We start from the raw sequence: 16,056 nt of genomic DNA, 5'->3' as shown, positions 1-16,056 counted from the left end.
AATTAGAGCGGAGACTGAGAGCCAGGCCTTCTCGACCAACATCAGTGTGTGACCTCACCAATGCGCTTTTGGAAGAATGGTCAAAAATTCCTATAAACACTCTCCTCAACCTTGTGGACAGTCTTCCCAGAAGAGTTGAAGCTGTAATAGCTGCAAAAGGTGGACCGACATCATATTGAATTCTATGAGTTAGGAATGGGATGGCACTTCAGTTCATAGAATGAGTAAAGGCAGGTGAGCGAATACTTTTGGTAATATAGTGTATTTGTTGTTACAGAGGTGCATACCACAAGCAGAGAGCAGAGTCTAAAGTATCCAGCTGTCTGTCGTTGAAGAGTGACTGTTCCAGATATGAGCCTCCAGAATTTAGCAATGAACCTGGACCCTCAGACACAAAGTAAGAGACTGTTTCCACTGTAAATTCACCTGATGGAAGATGATTTTAGGATGAAGTAGAAATGTCCTGCTAAAATATGTTTTAATGCAGATAGGTAAGATCCTAAATGCCACACTTTTCCTGTTCTCTGTAAATGTCTGAGCTTCTGGACAGTGATGTCAAATGTTGATATTTTTCACCAGCAATCTGCAAATGATTTTAGTAATGAAGAAATGTGTTGACAGAGAGAGGAAGAGGAGTCCTGTTTCTGTGGAGGAGCAGCTGTCCTGCTGTGCTTTGTGTCGGGACGTCCTGAAGGATCCAGTCTCTACCAGCTGTGGACACTGGTTCTGCAGACAGTGCATCACCTCATACTGGGACAAGTCTGCTTCATCAGGAGACTCCTCCTGTCCCCAGTGTGGACAAAGATCTAAAACAAGTAAGACTGTACATCTGTCTGCTGATGGACTCTTTTCTGGAAACCTGTTGATTTAATCCAGACACAATGTTGTGTTCTACAGCATGGGGATTTAAGATCATTATAAAAATCATTCTAAATGAACTCCTAGTGAAATTTCATTACATTACTTCTGCTCCTTCATACAGATCTGTTCTGAATCAAATGACCTGTGATTTCTGAACAAAAAAATTGCAGCATCTCAAACAGCTTCAAAACTTGTTAAAAGTGGACACAAGTACCCAAAGTGTTCCACATTGGATTTGTACAAATGGAATCTGGGAATCTGGCTACAAAAGACTACTAATTGCACTACAGGAGGCAATGTACACACAATTCAACCTTTGGATATTTTATTTTGCCTGTCATCTGTGCACATTATTAAATCCATAAAAAATTTGATATTTCCTCCATATGGCTGTTGTCCACGCATGTAACCCAGGGAAACCAGTCACAAAGGCATGTTTCATACATGTTTGCAAAGGTCTCGTACCATGTGAGGTCATTTTGTGTTTGTTGTCTGTAGTACAACAATTAACCCACCTGATGAAGGCAAAGGACCATGTATGGAATCGAGGCACAGGGCTGAGATTCTGTCAGACAAGTCACCATGTTGTGCATAGTTGACGTGGAATCGTCTGGATAGGCTCAAAAGGACCACAAAAGGCAAACCAACATTATCAGTCCCATCTGATGTCAACTGTTTATGGATTTGATTAAATATTGAAACATAAAAAGACATTCTGACTGTAAAAGTCGAAGCTTGTTTTACATATTTCCTCTGTTAGCTGAGGCTAGCTGGTTAACTCCAGCTATGTGATGCTTTGTATCAATGGAAAGAGTAGCTTCTCTAGTTTCAAATGATATCCAGCATGGCAGATTGGATTGTGGGTAATGTTAAGTTCCAATTTCACTGTCCCTCATATTTAGGCTCAAGTATAAACTACACTTGCAAAAACAGTTGTTTGTGTAGGTTAAAGTCTGAAAACTTAGAGACATTCAAAAAAAACAATACAACACAAAACAACCTAATGGTAATTACATAACATTCTGTCAAACTATTTGTTTGCTGCGTGGAAGGGCTTACAACAGGGATGCCTGTTTGCTTTTTGTCTCACGTTTGTTCTTGATTCCAGCAGATGTTGGTCTGCAGGAGGTTTTAGATGAACATAAGATCAGTCTGAGGAGGAGATGTGAACATGTGACTGAAGGAAGTGATGTAACAGGAAGTGGAACCCTCCTCAACAGGATCTACACTGAGCTCTACATCACAGAGGGACAGAGTGAAGAGGTTAATACCCAACATGAGGTGAAGCAGCTTGAGACAGCTTCCAAGATGAAGGCCCTCCATGACACTCCAATCAAGTGCCACGACATCTTTAAAGCCTTACCTGACCAACAGAGACACATCAGAGTGGTTCTGACCAATGGCGTCGCTGGCGTTGGAAAAACCTTCTCAGTGCAGAAGTTCACTCTGGACTGGGCAGAGGGTTTGGAAAACCAAGATGTCAGTGTGGTGATTGTGCTTTCGTTCAGGGAGCTGAACTTGATCAAAGATGAGCAGTACAGTCTTCTCAGGCTGCTCCATGTTTTCCATCCAACATTACAGAAGGTCACAGCAGAGGAGCTGGCTGTCTGTAAACTTTTGTTCATCTTTGACGGACTGGATGAAAGCAGATTTTCATTGGACTTCAACAACAGTGAGGTTGTGTCTGATGTCACACAGAAGGCATCAGTCAACGTGCTGCTGACAAACCTCATCAAGGGGAAACTGCTTCCCTCGGCTCTGGTCTGGATCACTTCCCGACCTGCAGCAGCCAATCAGATCCCTCCTACACGTGTTGACAGGGTAACAGAAGTACGAGGATTCACTGACGCCCACAAGGAGGAGTACTTCAGGAGGAGGTTCAGTGATGAAGAGCTGTCCAGCAGAATCATCACCCACATCAAGACAACCAGGAGCCTCCACATCATGTGTGGAGTCCCAGTCTTCTGCTGGATCACTGCTACAGTTCTGGAGCACATGTTGACTACAGAGCAGAGAGGAGAGCTGCCCAAGACCCTGACTGACATGTACTCACACTTTGTGATAGTTCAGACAAAGAGAAAGAAGAACAAGTACCATGAGGGACATGAGACAAGTCCACAGGAGCTGATGGAGGCTGATAAGGAAGTTCTTCTGAAGCTGGGGAGGCTGGCGTTTGAACATCTGGAGGAAGGAAACATCATGTTCTACCAAGAAGACCTGGAGCGCTGTGGTCTTGATGTGACAGAGGCTTCAGTGTACTCAGGAGTTTGTACAGAGATCTTCAAAAGAGAGAGTGTGATCTTCCAGAAATCAGTTTACTGCTTTGTTCATCTGAGCGTTCAGGAGTTTTTGGCTGCAGTCTACATGTTCCACTGTTACACCAACAGAAAGACAGAGGTGCTGAATAACTTCCTGGGGAAAGACTTCAAGTGTAACACGGCGCCTCTGAATGACTTCCTGTATGGAGTCATGAAGAAATCCCTGCACAGTAAAAATGGTCACTTGGACCTGTTTGTTCGCTTCCTTCATGGCCTCTCTCTAGAGTCCAACCAGAGACTTTTAGGAGGTCTGCTGGGTCAGATAGAGAACAGTCCAGAAATCATCCAGAGAGCCATCGACAAACTGAAGGAGATGAACATTTATTTTATATCTCCTGACAGAAGCATCAACATCTTCCACTGTCTGATGGAGATGAACGACCTCTCAGTTCATCAGGAGATCCAAGAGTTCCTGAAGTCAGAGAGCAGATCAAAGAAACTCTCTGAGATCCACTGCTCAGCTCTGGCCTACATGCTGCAGATGTCAGAGGAGGTTCTAGATGAGTTGGACCTGATGAAGTACAACACATCATATGTGGGACGACGGAGACTGATCCCAGCTGTGAGGAACTGCAGAAAGGCTCAGTGAGTCCTGATCACATAATTTATTGTCATTAGTATATCAACAAAACAAAGCTGAAACAAGGGTAACCGGACTTCTTGTAGTTTTTTTCATCCAAGTAGCTTCTTCACTTCTAAAAAACTGGTGGATAGTAGGGGTTTAAATATTTGTGGGTGTTGCTCATCAGAAACTCACATGGTTAGGGATTAGGGTCACCCGTAGGTCGAGGAAACTAATTATTTCCTGTTTCTGATCATCAAATAATGGTATTCGAATAAGCTAAAAAGGGGCGACTGCACGTTCATCCAAGGAACCTACTTAGGACAAAACAAGTTACTTGGATGTGGGGTGTAACGTCTTCAAGAAATTCTACAGGTTCAGTTACCATTAATTTTTAATTTAATTTAAATTTAATAATCAGTTAAGGGCCAGGGACTCTAGTCTCAAGGTATGAACATGGGTAAAACTTTTTTTGTTGTGATTTTTACTTTTAAGTTGAGGAATCTTTTGATTCAGTATTTTTAACCATTTCTTTATCTTTGTGTAATGGAGGCACCATGCAAACTTGACAAAACCACTGAAGGTCATTCATATAATTTTCTAAAGGTTACTGAAGACATAGTGACCATGTAAGATGTTTGGAGATGCTAACAAAGCAAACGTATCAAAGAGAAATCATCTCTCTCTCACTGTCTCTAACTGAACCGAGTTCAGTTAATGTTCTGGAGTCAAACTGAAGAAATGTTCACTTCAAACACATGTCTTCATCCTGACTGTCAAATCACACTGGCAGACTGTGGACAGTATGGAAGCCTAAATGTAACTCCATTTTCCCTCCTTCAACTGCAAAATGAAAGTAGAACAGAGATTGTCATTAGAAGTCTGCAGCTATGAGAGAGACTGAAGAGAGTCATTGTGTCATGTCAAACACAGTAAGATGAAATGAGATGAACCAAAGATGTTCATCAGATGATCACCTCACTCTGTTTCATACTCATTCAGTTTGGATCTAGAATGTAAATGATCTGATTTTATAACAGATTTTATATGTTTTCTAATCACAGACTTACCGGATGTGAACTTGCAGAGACATACTATAAAGTTGTGGCCTCAGCTCTGAAGTCCAACCCTTCCTATCTGATAGAGCTGGACATGAGTGGAAATAAACTGAAGGATTCAGGAGTGAAGCATCTGTCTGCTGGACTGGAGAGTCCAAACTGTAGACTGGAGACTCTGAGGTCAGTTCACTGACTGAAGCTGTTGTAGGTTTTCTTTATTTTTTCAGTTCAAATCATTGACTGATGTGTCGAATGTTCTTTAGTTGATAAATGTTCAGTATTTCCATGAGCACAAATCTGAAGACGTTTCTTGTTTTTCTTAAATGTTGTGTTTTTCCAAATGGCTGAACAATAGTTTTTGCTTGTGGCTTCAAATAGAAGTGAAAGATTTGAGCAGGGTTCATTTAAAGGTGACAGAAGTGGAGTCATGATGAGCAGATGATGTGAGCCTCCACAGGTTCATGTTGTGAGAGAGACAGGTCAGAGAAAGAAGAGAAAGACATGAATGAAAAATTTGATGAAGCTGAAGTTAGAGGTGCAGTTTCTCAACTAGCAAAGCACCTGCAACTGCTTTGTGCCCCAAGTAAGTAAGAGGCCTAGATGTTCACCATCTCTTAACCCTTTAGAGAGCAGAGGGCGAATGAAGGAGAAGAAAGAGATAGCAAGGAGGGCCGTGGCATTTTTGGCTAATACCTTCAAGTTGACCAAGTAGCTCCTCAGGCAACAGAGGACAAGCTATCTGTCCTTCTCCAAGGACGTCTTCAATAACCACCTTAAATGCACTTACAGTGATGGCTGTAGAGAAGAACCACTGCTAATGCTCATAACACCACCAGAGCCTACCAATTAGAAGGAGACCTATCTAAGTGAAGTGGAGGAAATGGTGAGGAGAGCAACATCAAGCTCTGCACCAGGCCAGAGTGGAATGCCCTATAAGAACAGCCCAAAGCTATGCCAATCGGAGAGGAGAGGGAAGATTGCCCAGTCATTGAGATAATGACGCATTTTGTACCATATCCTTGCTCATAATGGAGAGCTAGATTTCAGCATTGTAGAAAAGAGACTTTCCAACTTTCTGCTAAGTAAGTAAATTAAAAAGTAAAGTAAAGAGCTCTAGTGGAGGGTTAACATGTCAGAGATACAATCGAGGGGCCATGACGTAGCAAGAAATGGGAGGAACCTAAAGTAGGACAGAAGCAGGGGAAAAAATGAAGAGGACTTTTAATGAAACTTACAAACAATAGTAACAAACAACCCTCCATTTGTAAAAACAGGTAAATCCAATAAATGTGTCCAACAAAAGGTAAAATCCAAAAATAGCAAAAAAAATAAAAAATCTAAAAAGGGGAACAATGGAGACACATGGAAGAAGAACCACCAATAACCACCAATAAATCCTCCTGTCAGGGGTGTGTACTCTCTTTGACTTTGTTTTGCTTTTTTGCTTGTTAATCCTGTTTTTTGTTGTGTGAGGAACACATACACAAGGGATGACCTGCTAAACATCAGAACTGCAACACCATCAGATTTATTCCAGGATTTTATTGCTCCATCTGGGGATATTTTGGACATATTGGTCAAAGGTGCGCTCACCTTTGCCAACGCGATACGCCGGCGACGACGCAGGAGAGGAAAGCGCGCTGGCGCACTGGTGCGCCTTCGTCAGCGCGGACATCGCACTCCGCTGCCGGGCATTTTCCTCTCTAATGTGCGCTCACTGTGCAACAAAATAGAAAAACTCCAGCTACGGATGGGGAAAAACAGAGACCTTTCTACATCTTCAGTCCTTTGCTTCACCGAGACCTGGCTGAGTGGATTAATACCGGACTCCGCGCTGCAGCTGGAAGGATTCCAACTCTTCAGAGCGGATCGCCACACAGAGCTCTCCGGCAAGACGAAAGGTGGAGGTCTGTGTTTTTACATCAACTGTAGCTGGTGTACCGATGTGACAGTGATCCAGCAGTACTGTTCCCCGGACTTGGAATCACTTTTCATAAACTGCAAACCCTTTTACTCCCCCCGCGAGTTTTCTTCATTCATTCTGGTCGGTGTTTACATCCCGCCGGCAGCCAACGTCCATGACGCACAGCGCGCGCTGGCCGACCAGATTCTACACGTGGAGAAAACTAACCCGGACTCCTTAGTTATTGTCCTCGGTGACTTTAACAAGGGAAATCTCTCCCACGATCTCCCTAAATATAAACAGTTTATCAGCTGTCCCACCAGGGAAGACAGAACTTTGGACCACTGCTACACCACAGTCAAAGATGCCTTTCACGCTGTCCCCCATCAGACCACGTCATGATCCACCTGATTCCAGCATATAGACAGAAACTTAAACTCTGTAAACCCGCTGTGAGGACATGTAAGATGTGGACCAGTGAAGCTGTGGACCGTTTTAGGGCATGTTTGGACTGTACTGACTGGGACACTTTCAAGGCGGCAACAAACAGTTTGGACGAGTACACAGAAGCAGTGACGTCATACATCAGCTTCTGTGAGGACTGCTGTATTCCAACACGCACCAGGGTGAGTTATAACAATGACAAACCCTGGTTCACAGCCAAACTCAGGCACCTCAGGTTGGAGAAGGAGAAGGCATTCAGGAGTGGAGACAGAGAGAAATTCAAAGAGTCAAAGTACAAGTTTAGCAAAGCAGTGAGGGAAGCTAAACGACAGTACTCAGAAAAGCTGCAGAGCCAGTTTGCAGCCAACGACTCGAGCTCTGTCTGGAGGGGCTTCAAGAACATCACCAACTACAAGCCCAAACCCCCCCACTCTGTGAACGACTCACGCCTGGCCAACAACCTGAATGAATACTTCTGCCGCTTTGAAAGACAATGGGACAGTACCACGTCCACCACCCCCCACGATGACACCTCTCCCACCAGCACTGGTATCTGTGAAACCTCACAGGCCCTCACACTAGTGCCCCCCTCCTCCCCAACAACAACAGTGGCCAAGGCTCCCTCACAGCCGGTGGTCTCAGAGCCTCCCCCCTCCATCTCACCTCTCACCATCCTGGAGAAGGACGTGAAGAGGCTGTTTACGAGGCAGAACCCCCGCAAGGCTGCTGGACCAGACGCTGTGTATCCATCCACCTTGAAGCACTGTGCTGATCAGCTGTCTTCAGTGTTCACGGATATATTCAACATCTCACTGAAGTCATGTCACGTGCCAGCTTGCTTCAAGGCCTCCACCATCATCCCAGTCCCCAAAAAGCCAAGGACTACTGGACTCCATGACTACTGCCCTGTTGCCCTGACATCGGTTGTGATGAAGTCTTTTGAACGCCTTGTGCTTTCTCACCTCAAGGATTTAACAGACCCATTCCTGGACCCCCTGCAGTTCGCCTACAGATCAAACAGATCTGTGGATGACGCCGTCAACCTGTTCCTCCACCTCATCCTCCAGCACCTGGACTCCCCCAGATCATATGCCAGGGTCCTGTTTGTGGATTTCAGCTCGGCCTTCAACACGGTCGTTCCATCTCTACTACAGGACAAACTCTCCCAGCTGACCGTGCCTGACTCCATCTGCAGGTGGATTACAGACTTCCTGTCTGACAGGAGGCAGCATGTGAGGCTGGGAAAACACATCTCAGACTCCCGTACCATCAGCACGGGTTCCCCTCAAGGCTGTGTCCTTTCTCCTCTGCTCTTCTCCCTGTATACCAACAGCTGCACCTCCAGTCACGAGTCTGTCAAGCTCCTGAAGTTTGCGGATGACACCACCCTCATCGGGCTCATCTCAGGTGGAGATGAGAGCGCCTACAGATTGGAGATTGACTGCTTGGTGACTTGGTGCAGCCGCCACAACCTGGAGTTGAACGCCTCCAAGACAGTGGAGATGATTGTGGACTACAGGAAGAACACAGCCCCACTCCTCCCCATCATCCTGTGTGACTCTACAGTCAACACTGTGGACTCCTTCCGTTTCCTGGGCACCATCATCTCCCAGGACCTCAAATGGGAGCTGAACATCAGCGCCCTAATTAAAAAAGCACAGCAGAGGATGTACTTCCTGCGGCAGCTGAAGAAATTCAACCTGCCAAAGACAATGATGGTTCACTTCTACACTGCCATCATTGAGTCCATCCTCACCAACTCCATCACCACCTGGTATGCTGCATGTCATTCGCTCTGCAGAGAAGGTGATTGGTTGCAGTCTGAAGTCTCTCGACGAGCTGTACGCTTCCAGGACTCTGAAGCGTGCAGCTAAGATTGTGGCTGATCCCTCTCACCCTGGACACGGACTATTCAACAGACTCCCCTCTGGCAGACGGCTGCGATCCATCGAGTGCAGGACCACTCGCATGGCGAACAGTTTTTTTCCATCCGCAGTGCGTCTGCTGAACAATGTCAAGCCCCCCCCATGAACACATCAAACCCACTACCATCCCACAGTAAATGTTCTGGTGGAATATACATATATATACTGTGTATATATTTTTGTATTTTGTTGTATTTTTATGTTTATATATCTGAGAGCAAGTTTCTATATTTATTCTATAATATAGTTTCTATATTTTATTTTATTTTATTTTATTTTATTTTAGGCGTAACAACACCAAAGCAAATTCCTTGTATGTACGATCATGCTTGGCAATAAAGTCGATTCTGATTCTGATTCTGATATCTTCAACTCACATTTTATTGCAGGGCACCTGGAAAACAGAGTACTGTCTGACAGCCAATCATAACTTCACCAAACTCCCAAACATACTCTCAAAACATTATGATGATCCACATTAACAGAAAATCCATTTTTAAAGAGAAAAAATATCTCATTAGGTTTTTATCTACATCTTTTTATTCAGACTGTGGCGCTGCGGTTTGTCAGAGATCAGCTGTGATTCTCTGGTCTCAGCTCTGAAGTCCAACCCCTCCCACCTGAAACATCTGGACCTGAGTGTCAACGAGCTGAATGATTCAGGAGTGAAGCATCTGTGTGGTTTTCTGGAGAATCCAGACTGTAGACTGGAGACTCTGAGGTCAGTTCACTGTCTGTTACTGTTGTAGATCTTAAAGATCTAAGCTTTAATCCACAACTGATGTACTGTGCTCTATACAAGTGATACCTTTCTTTCACCAAGACTCCACTGACAGAATGTTATCAACATGTTAAGTTAGGAGCCTAAAAACAATACATAAAGTATAATTACTTCAATTCAAGATTCAAGATTTCTTTATTGTCAATTTCTCAATACGTTTGCAACATACAGAAAAATCGAAAAAACGTTTCTCTCTCTTTCTCACATAGTAATAAATAAAATAAAATAAAAACCTAAATAGACCTAAAGTGGGTGAAGTTGGCAGTGAAACACTTGCTATGTAAACATTCTGTATATAATATAAATATAGTGAATAAATAGAAAATAGAAATTTCTATGTACAACAGTGCAATGTATAGTTACAGCTTGTTTTTTTTTTTTTTAGCTGTGCAAAGGTGCAGTAAGGTGCAGATTGCTGTCAGAAGGCAGGTGAGGTAGAGTCCCTGTGTGATGGGTGGGTTATGGTCCGGCAGGGGGCATGAGGCGGGGGGTGGGGGGGGATGTGCAGAGTTCAGCACCCTGACAGCCTGATGGACGAAGCTGTTCAGCAGTCTGGAGGAGCGGGCCTGGAGGCTCCGGTACCTTTTCCCCGATGGCAGGAGACTGAAGAGTGGATGTAGGGGGTAGGAAGGGTGACTGGCAATGCTGGTGGCTCTGCGAGTGAGGCGGGTGTGGAAAATGTCTGTGAGGGAGGGCAGGGGGGCACCGATGATCTTGCTGGCTGTGTTCACTATGCGTTGGAGGGTCTTTCGGCAGGAGGCAGTGCAGCCTCCGTACCACACAGTGATGCAGCCAGTGAGGACACTCTCAATGGTGCCCCGGTAGAAAGAACACATGATGGAGGGCGGAACTTGTGCTCTTCGTAGTTTCCGGAGAAAGTAGAGGCGTTTCTGAGCCCTCTTGGCCAGTGATGTTGTGTTGTTAGTCCAGGAAAGGTCTTCTGAGATGTGCACCCCCAGGAACTTGGTGCTGCTCACCCTCTCCACAGCAGCACCTTCGATGGTCAGCGGGGGATGCTGGGGGTGACCTCTCCTGAAGTCGACAACAATCTCTTTTGTTTTCTCCACATTGCGGATGAGATTGTCGTCTTTACACCACTGCACCAGTAGGCTCACCTCTCTTCTGTAGTTGGCTTCATCGTTGCTGGTGATGAGGCCCACCACAGTTGTGTCGTCTGCAAACTTGATGATGTGGTGAGTGCTGTAGGTTGGAACACAGTCGTGGGTTAGCAGGGTGAAGAGCAGCGGGCTGAGCACACACCCTTGTGGAGCTCCTGTGCTCAGCGTGATGGTCTTTGAGGTGTTGCTGCCAACCTGCACAGTTTGTGGCCTCCCTGTGAGAAAGTCTAGCACCCAGTTGCAGACGGAGGTTTTTAATCCAAGGTGGCTCAGTTTTGGTATCGGTTGTTGGGGGATGATTGTGTTAAATGCTGAACTAAAATCTAAGAACAGCATTCGCACATGTGAGTTCTTTGAGTCTAAGTGGGTGAGTGCTAGATGGAGAGCAGTGGAGATAGTATCCTCCGTGGACCTGTTTGGCCTGTACGCGAACTGGTACGGGTCATGGGAGGGAGGGAGGATGGATTTGATGTTCTGCATGACCAGCCGCTCGAAGCACTTCATGGTGGTGGAGGTCAGGGCTATGGGCCGATAGTCATTGTGGATGGATGGGTTAGGGGTCTTTGGGACTGGGATTATGGTGGCGGCTTTGAAGCACTTGGGGACAACAGCTTGGCTCAGGGAGATGTTAAAGATATCGGTGAGGACATCCTTGAGCTCCTCGGCACAGTCCCTTAGAACACGGCCTGGAATGTTGCCTGGTCCGGCTGCCTTCCGTGGGTTGATCCTGGAGAGGGTCCTCTTCACGCTGGCTGGGGCCAGACACATGGCCTGCTCGTTCGGTGGGAGTGGGGACTTCTGAGCCGGTGTGCTGTTGTGTTTGTCAAAACGGCCGTAGAAGTCATTGAGGCTGTTCAGCAGCTGTCACAGGTCCGTGGTGGGGGTTTATAATCTGTGAGGGTTTGGATGCCACGCCAGAGAGACTGGGCGTCTCTTGTGTCGCTGAAGTGTCCAGATATTTTACTGCTGTACTGTCGTTTTGCTTCCTTGATTCTGCGTGACAGGTTGGCTCTGGCTGTTGCTAGCTCTGCGGTGTCACCAGCCTTAAAGGCTGCATCTCGAGCCCCCAGGATCCTGTGAACCTCTCCTGTCAGCCATGGTTTCTGGTTAGCACGAACAGTGATGGTTTTTCTGTGGGTGACATCATCTATACATTTTGCAATGTATGCTGTGACAGTCTCTGTGTACTCCTCTATGTCTGTGTGATCATCGTGGGAAGCTGCTTGTTTGAAGACATCCCAGTCTGTTGTGTCGAAGCAGTCCCTGAGAGCGAAGGAGGCCTCCCCTGGCCACACCCGTACATCCTTTTGTGTAGGCCTGATGATTCTCACTCTAGGTCTGTATGCTGGTCTCAGCATGATGGAGATGTGATCAGAGAGACCTAGGTGGGGGAGGGGGGATGCCTTGTATGCCCCCTTGCAGACTGTGTACACTAGATCCAGTGTGTTGACTCCTCTGGTTGGAAAGTCCACATGTTGGTAAAGTTTGGGTAAAGAAACCTTTAAGTCTAGGTGGTTGAAGTCTCCAGCTATGATGAGAAATCCATCAGGCTGCGCTGTCTGTTGTTCACTGATTGCCTGGTAGAGTTCGTTAAGTGCTTCGCTTCTGTCGCTGCTATTTGCCGCGGGGGGGATGTAAACAGCAACAAGCAGAATAGATGTGAATTCCCTCAGTAGGTAGAAGGGACGGCACTTCATGATAATAAACTCCGCCACTGGAGAACAGTGTTTATGTACTACAGCAGCATCCCGGCACCAAGCATCGCTGATGTAAACACACTCCCCGCCGCGAGTCTTACCTCCTGCCGTAAAGACTCTGTCGGCGCGGTAGCACGTTAGCCCGGCTAGCTGGATGGCGGAGTCCGGCACGTTGTCATTTAGCCAGGATTCCGTGAAGACGAAAACACAGCAGTCCCTCACATCGTGCTGCGTAGATCTCAGAAGCTGTATGTGGTCCATTTTGTTGTCTATGGAGCGTACGTTGCCAGAAGGGAGACGGCATCGCGGCTCTGTGTGGGCTAGCAGCTAGCCTAGCCTGGATGCCTCCGTGCTTACCCCGCTTCTGTTTCCTCTCACACCGCTTCCGACGCCTCCTTGCGGGTTGGGATGTAGCGGAGCAGTCTGGTGAGGTGGTGACAAGGCGGAGAAGTCCCAGGCCCCAAAGCACCTCTGCGACTTCCTGGTCCAGGCTGTGATGTTTTTGTGTTTTCTGTAGTCTAAAAAGACAGCAGCGGCTGTATCCTCTGGGTGTTATCGGTAGTAGACTGCACGTACTCGCCTGTGTGCACAAAGCACTCGAATACACACTCGAATACACACTCAAACACGCACTTTCGGTCTCAAAACGAGGAGAGAGAGGGGCCGCTGCATCCGTACGTGCCGCCATCTTGGTTTCACATTTGACTTGTCTTTCATTTGACAAAAAGCTAACTCATACCACACTTAATGAACTTTTTTTAACTATCTGTTCAACCTCTGTGTGTAGTTGACCTGTATATTGTTGAAATCTCAAAATCCCTTCAAGACTAGACGTCTGTGAATGTTTTCAGTCATCCACATCACGCTATATCTAAAACACAGATCAAACAAAGACAACCAAGTCTTAATTTCTAAATGGGAGTTTATTAGGAACCTCTGTGGATGGTCTCCACCTGAAATACATATGACCATGGTCTGTTAACAACCATGTACTTGCCTGAAAGTAGAGGATGGTGTTCAGATTGGGTGATCTCTTCTTTTCCTGACTGGTGGTTCTCTAATAACACATTGATGGACAGAAACTCTCCATACGTTATGTGTGTTCCTGACCTGAAGAGCTCGCTCAGAAGAGCTCTCCTGAATATTTCCCACAATTTCTGTTCATCCTAATTGTGTACTTGAAATTGCACCAACACCAAGTACCAATATACATATTAATGTGTTAATGAAAATGGAGCACTTTAATCTCAATAGTACTGTACATGAATCTATGTATTTAAAATAATATAACATGTAGCTTGAACTCTTAATAAATCGGTATAGAGCAAAATGCAACAAAAATGCATACACAAGACAATGAAATTCTTCAAAATAATCTTGTGGAAATAAAGGTATAAAAGACAGAAGACGCAAATGAACGATGCTACCAAAAATGTCACATCAAAGCAGATGGTAGTCACTGGAAGTGCTAACCTCCATGAGGCACAACTGTAACTTCCTGCTGAAATGTGCCATAGTGAGGGAAATTATCAAAACTGATCATTAGATGGTGATATGGTATTTATTATTATTCAAACATGTGAGTGTTACAGACAAGTGAAATTCATTGTTTATGTCATATACAGTGTTACAGCAAATAAGTATATAATCATAGCTAAATCCATAATTTTATCTACATCTTTTTTTTCTTTATTCAGTTTGATGAACTGCAGTTTGTCAGAGATCAGCTGTGATTCTCTGGTCTCAGCTCTGAAGTCCAACCCCTCCCATCTGAGAGAGTTAAACCTGAGTGGAAACAGCTTGCAGTATTCTGATGTGAAGCAGCTGTTTGATCTTCAAGAAAGTCCGAACTATAAACTGGAGACTCTGAGGTGAGCAGAGTCACTTCCAGTCAGTCCATGCTGCTTTCATTAGTATTGCCCTAAACACAGTTAGTATCAAAGATCCAAGCCTGCGCGTCACGAAACCAGCATTACATTTAGTAACCATGAGCAGAGGCATCCCATACTCTGCAGGCCTGTGTGTGTTCACTCCAACAAGTTAACATGAAGCTGAAAGGAAGCTGGCTGAGCTCCACAGCTGCTCCACTACTGCTCTGAACAGGACTGAAGTCCCTGCTGCTCTTTCTACTGGATGTGATGATGAAGTGAGACTCTGGAAACACTCATTAATCTCCCCTGGTGTTTCTTTTTCTCTCTACAGGTGGAGAGGGTGATCTTTGTGAAGGGAGGCATATTTAATGTGAGTGTATGTGAAGATATGAACTGTATATCAGAAAAAGAACTCAAAATATAATGTTTAAAGATATTTAAGGATGAAATCACTTCAGGAAGAATGTGAAAAAGATTGATTAGGGCTTTAATGACCAATAGAATATAGTTGATTTCATAAACCAACTCTTAATAAGTGTTGTCAATACGTCATTGTTGATACCAGGTTAAAAGGTACTAGAAAGAAATTAAGAGTTTTGTTTTATATAGTCAGACTAACAGAAATATAGCTCAAGTGTTCTTTAGTAACATACTTATCCTACATTAACTGAATAATGTGTGACATTTTATAATGTTGTTTACATGTGATATTAAATTAAAATATATTTTACATACTTGAATGGTAGGGAATTGCCAGGTATGGTCAGGACACATATAGGGAGGACACATGCAGAGAGGAAAGTCACTAGAAATCCACCTATATATATATATATATTTTTTTTTTTTTTTTTTTGGAAAAATGACAACAGATTTTGAAAATGTAGATTGAGAACAGAGCGAAAGACTGAGCATAAAGCGAGAGGCTCTTTGTATGCTTGCCAAATAAACCTTTTAAACTAAATCTATGGCAGTTTTCAGAACCTTTTTTCTGGACAACTGAATTTGCTGAAGAGATTTTGGATTTAGTAAAGTCACACCTTAATTCATCTTCATTAATTAAAATGTTGTACTGGAGCTCATGCTCACTACTAGACCTCATATGGGCAACTACTGACCAATAACTGTAATCAATAACTTGGCTAGCCAGCCAGGAGACATAAAATTGTGGAGAACCATGCTCGGGTGAGCCTACCTACATGTCACACCAGGCGACCAAAAGAAAAGAATATAAGAGTCTGATTCTCTGAAGTCATCAGAAGAAAAAGAAGTAGTAGAAGAAAAAGAAGAAGAATGTTAACACTCACACCAAGACAAGAAAAAACTTTAAAAAAGACAAAGAAGACTGAAAATATCAAAGATGCTTAAATATATATGAAATCACAACAGGAGGAATATGAAAAATATCCCTAGTTGAGAAAAATATAGTAATAGCACAGAATTGCATGACTAGTAGTAGATAGGAAATTAGAGGGCAAGAGCTCTGTGCCAGAGAAAAGAAAGTGGAGGATGCGCGAGAGG

General features: G+C 44.6%; 1 protein-coding gene across 1 annotated transcript; it reads left to right on the top strand.

Annotated features, from left to right (window-relative positions):
* The first annotated feature begins 314 nt into the window (after nucleotides 1-314).
* On the top strand, nucleotides 315-15,013 carry LOC311499749 (protein NLRC3-like). The gene is made up of 5 exons (XM_084560870.1): nucleotides 315-815; nucleotides 1,970-3,764; nucleotides 4,806-4,979; nucleotides 9,619-9,792; nucleotides 14,365-15,013. The coding sequence occupies exons 1-5, from the start codon at nucleotides 560-562 to the stop codon at nucleotides 14,540-14,542; spliced, it is 2,577 nt and encodes an 858-aa protein (XP_084416996.1). The 5' UTR covers nucleotides 315-559; the 3' UTR covers nucleotides 14,543-15,013.
* Nucleotides 15,014-16,056: the final 1,043 nt, after the last annotated feature.

This window comes from Chelon labrosus (assembly GCF_963514085.1).
Source record: "Chelon labrosus genome assembly, chromosome: 14".
Classification (NCBI taxonomy): domain Eukaryota; kingdom Metazoa; phylum Chordata; class Actinopteri; order Mugiliformes; family Mugilidae; genus Chelon; species Chelon labrosus.
This window is presented reverse-complemented; position numbering and strand designations above follow the sequence as displayed.

Coding starts and splice junctions, on each gene's coding strand:
- LOC311499749 (XM_084560870.1), top strand. CDS start 560: ATGTTGATATTTTTCACCAGCAATCTGCAAATGATTTTAGTAATGAAG. Junction 3,765..4,805: donor AGGAACTGCAGAAAGGCTCA/GTGAGTCCTGAT, acceptor TTCTAATCACAG/ACTTACCGGATGTGAACTTG. Junction 4,980..9,618: donor TGTAGACTGGAGACTCTGAG/GTCAGTTCACTG, acceptor CTTTTTATTCAG/ACTGTGGCGCTGCGGTTTGT.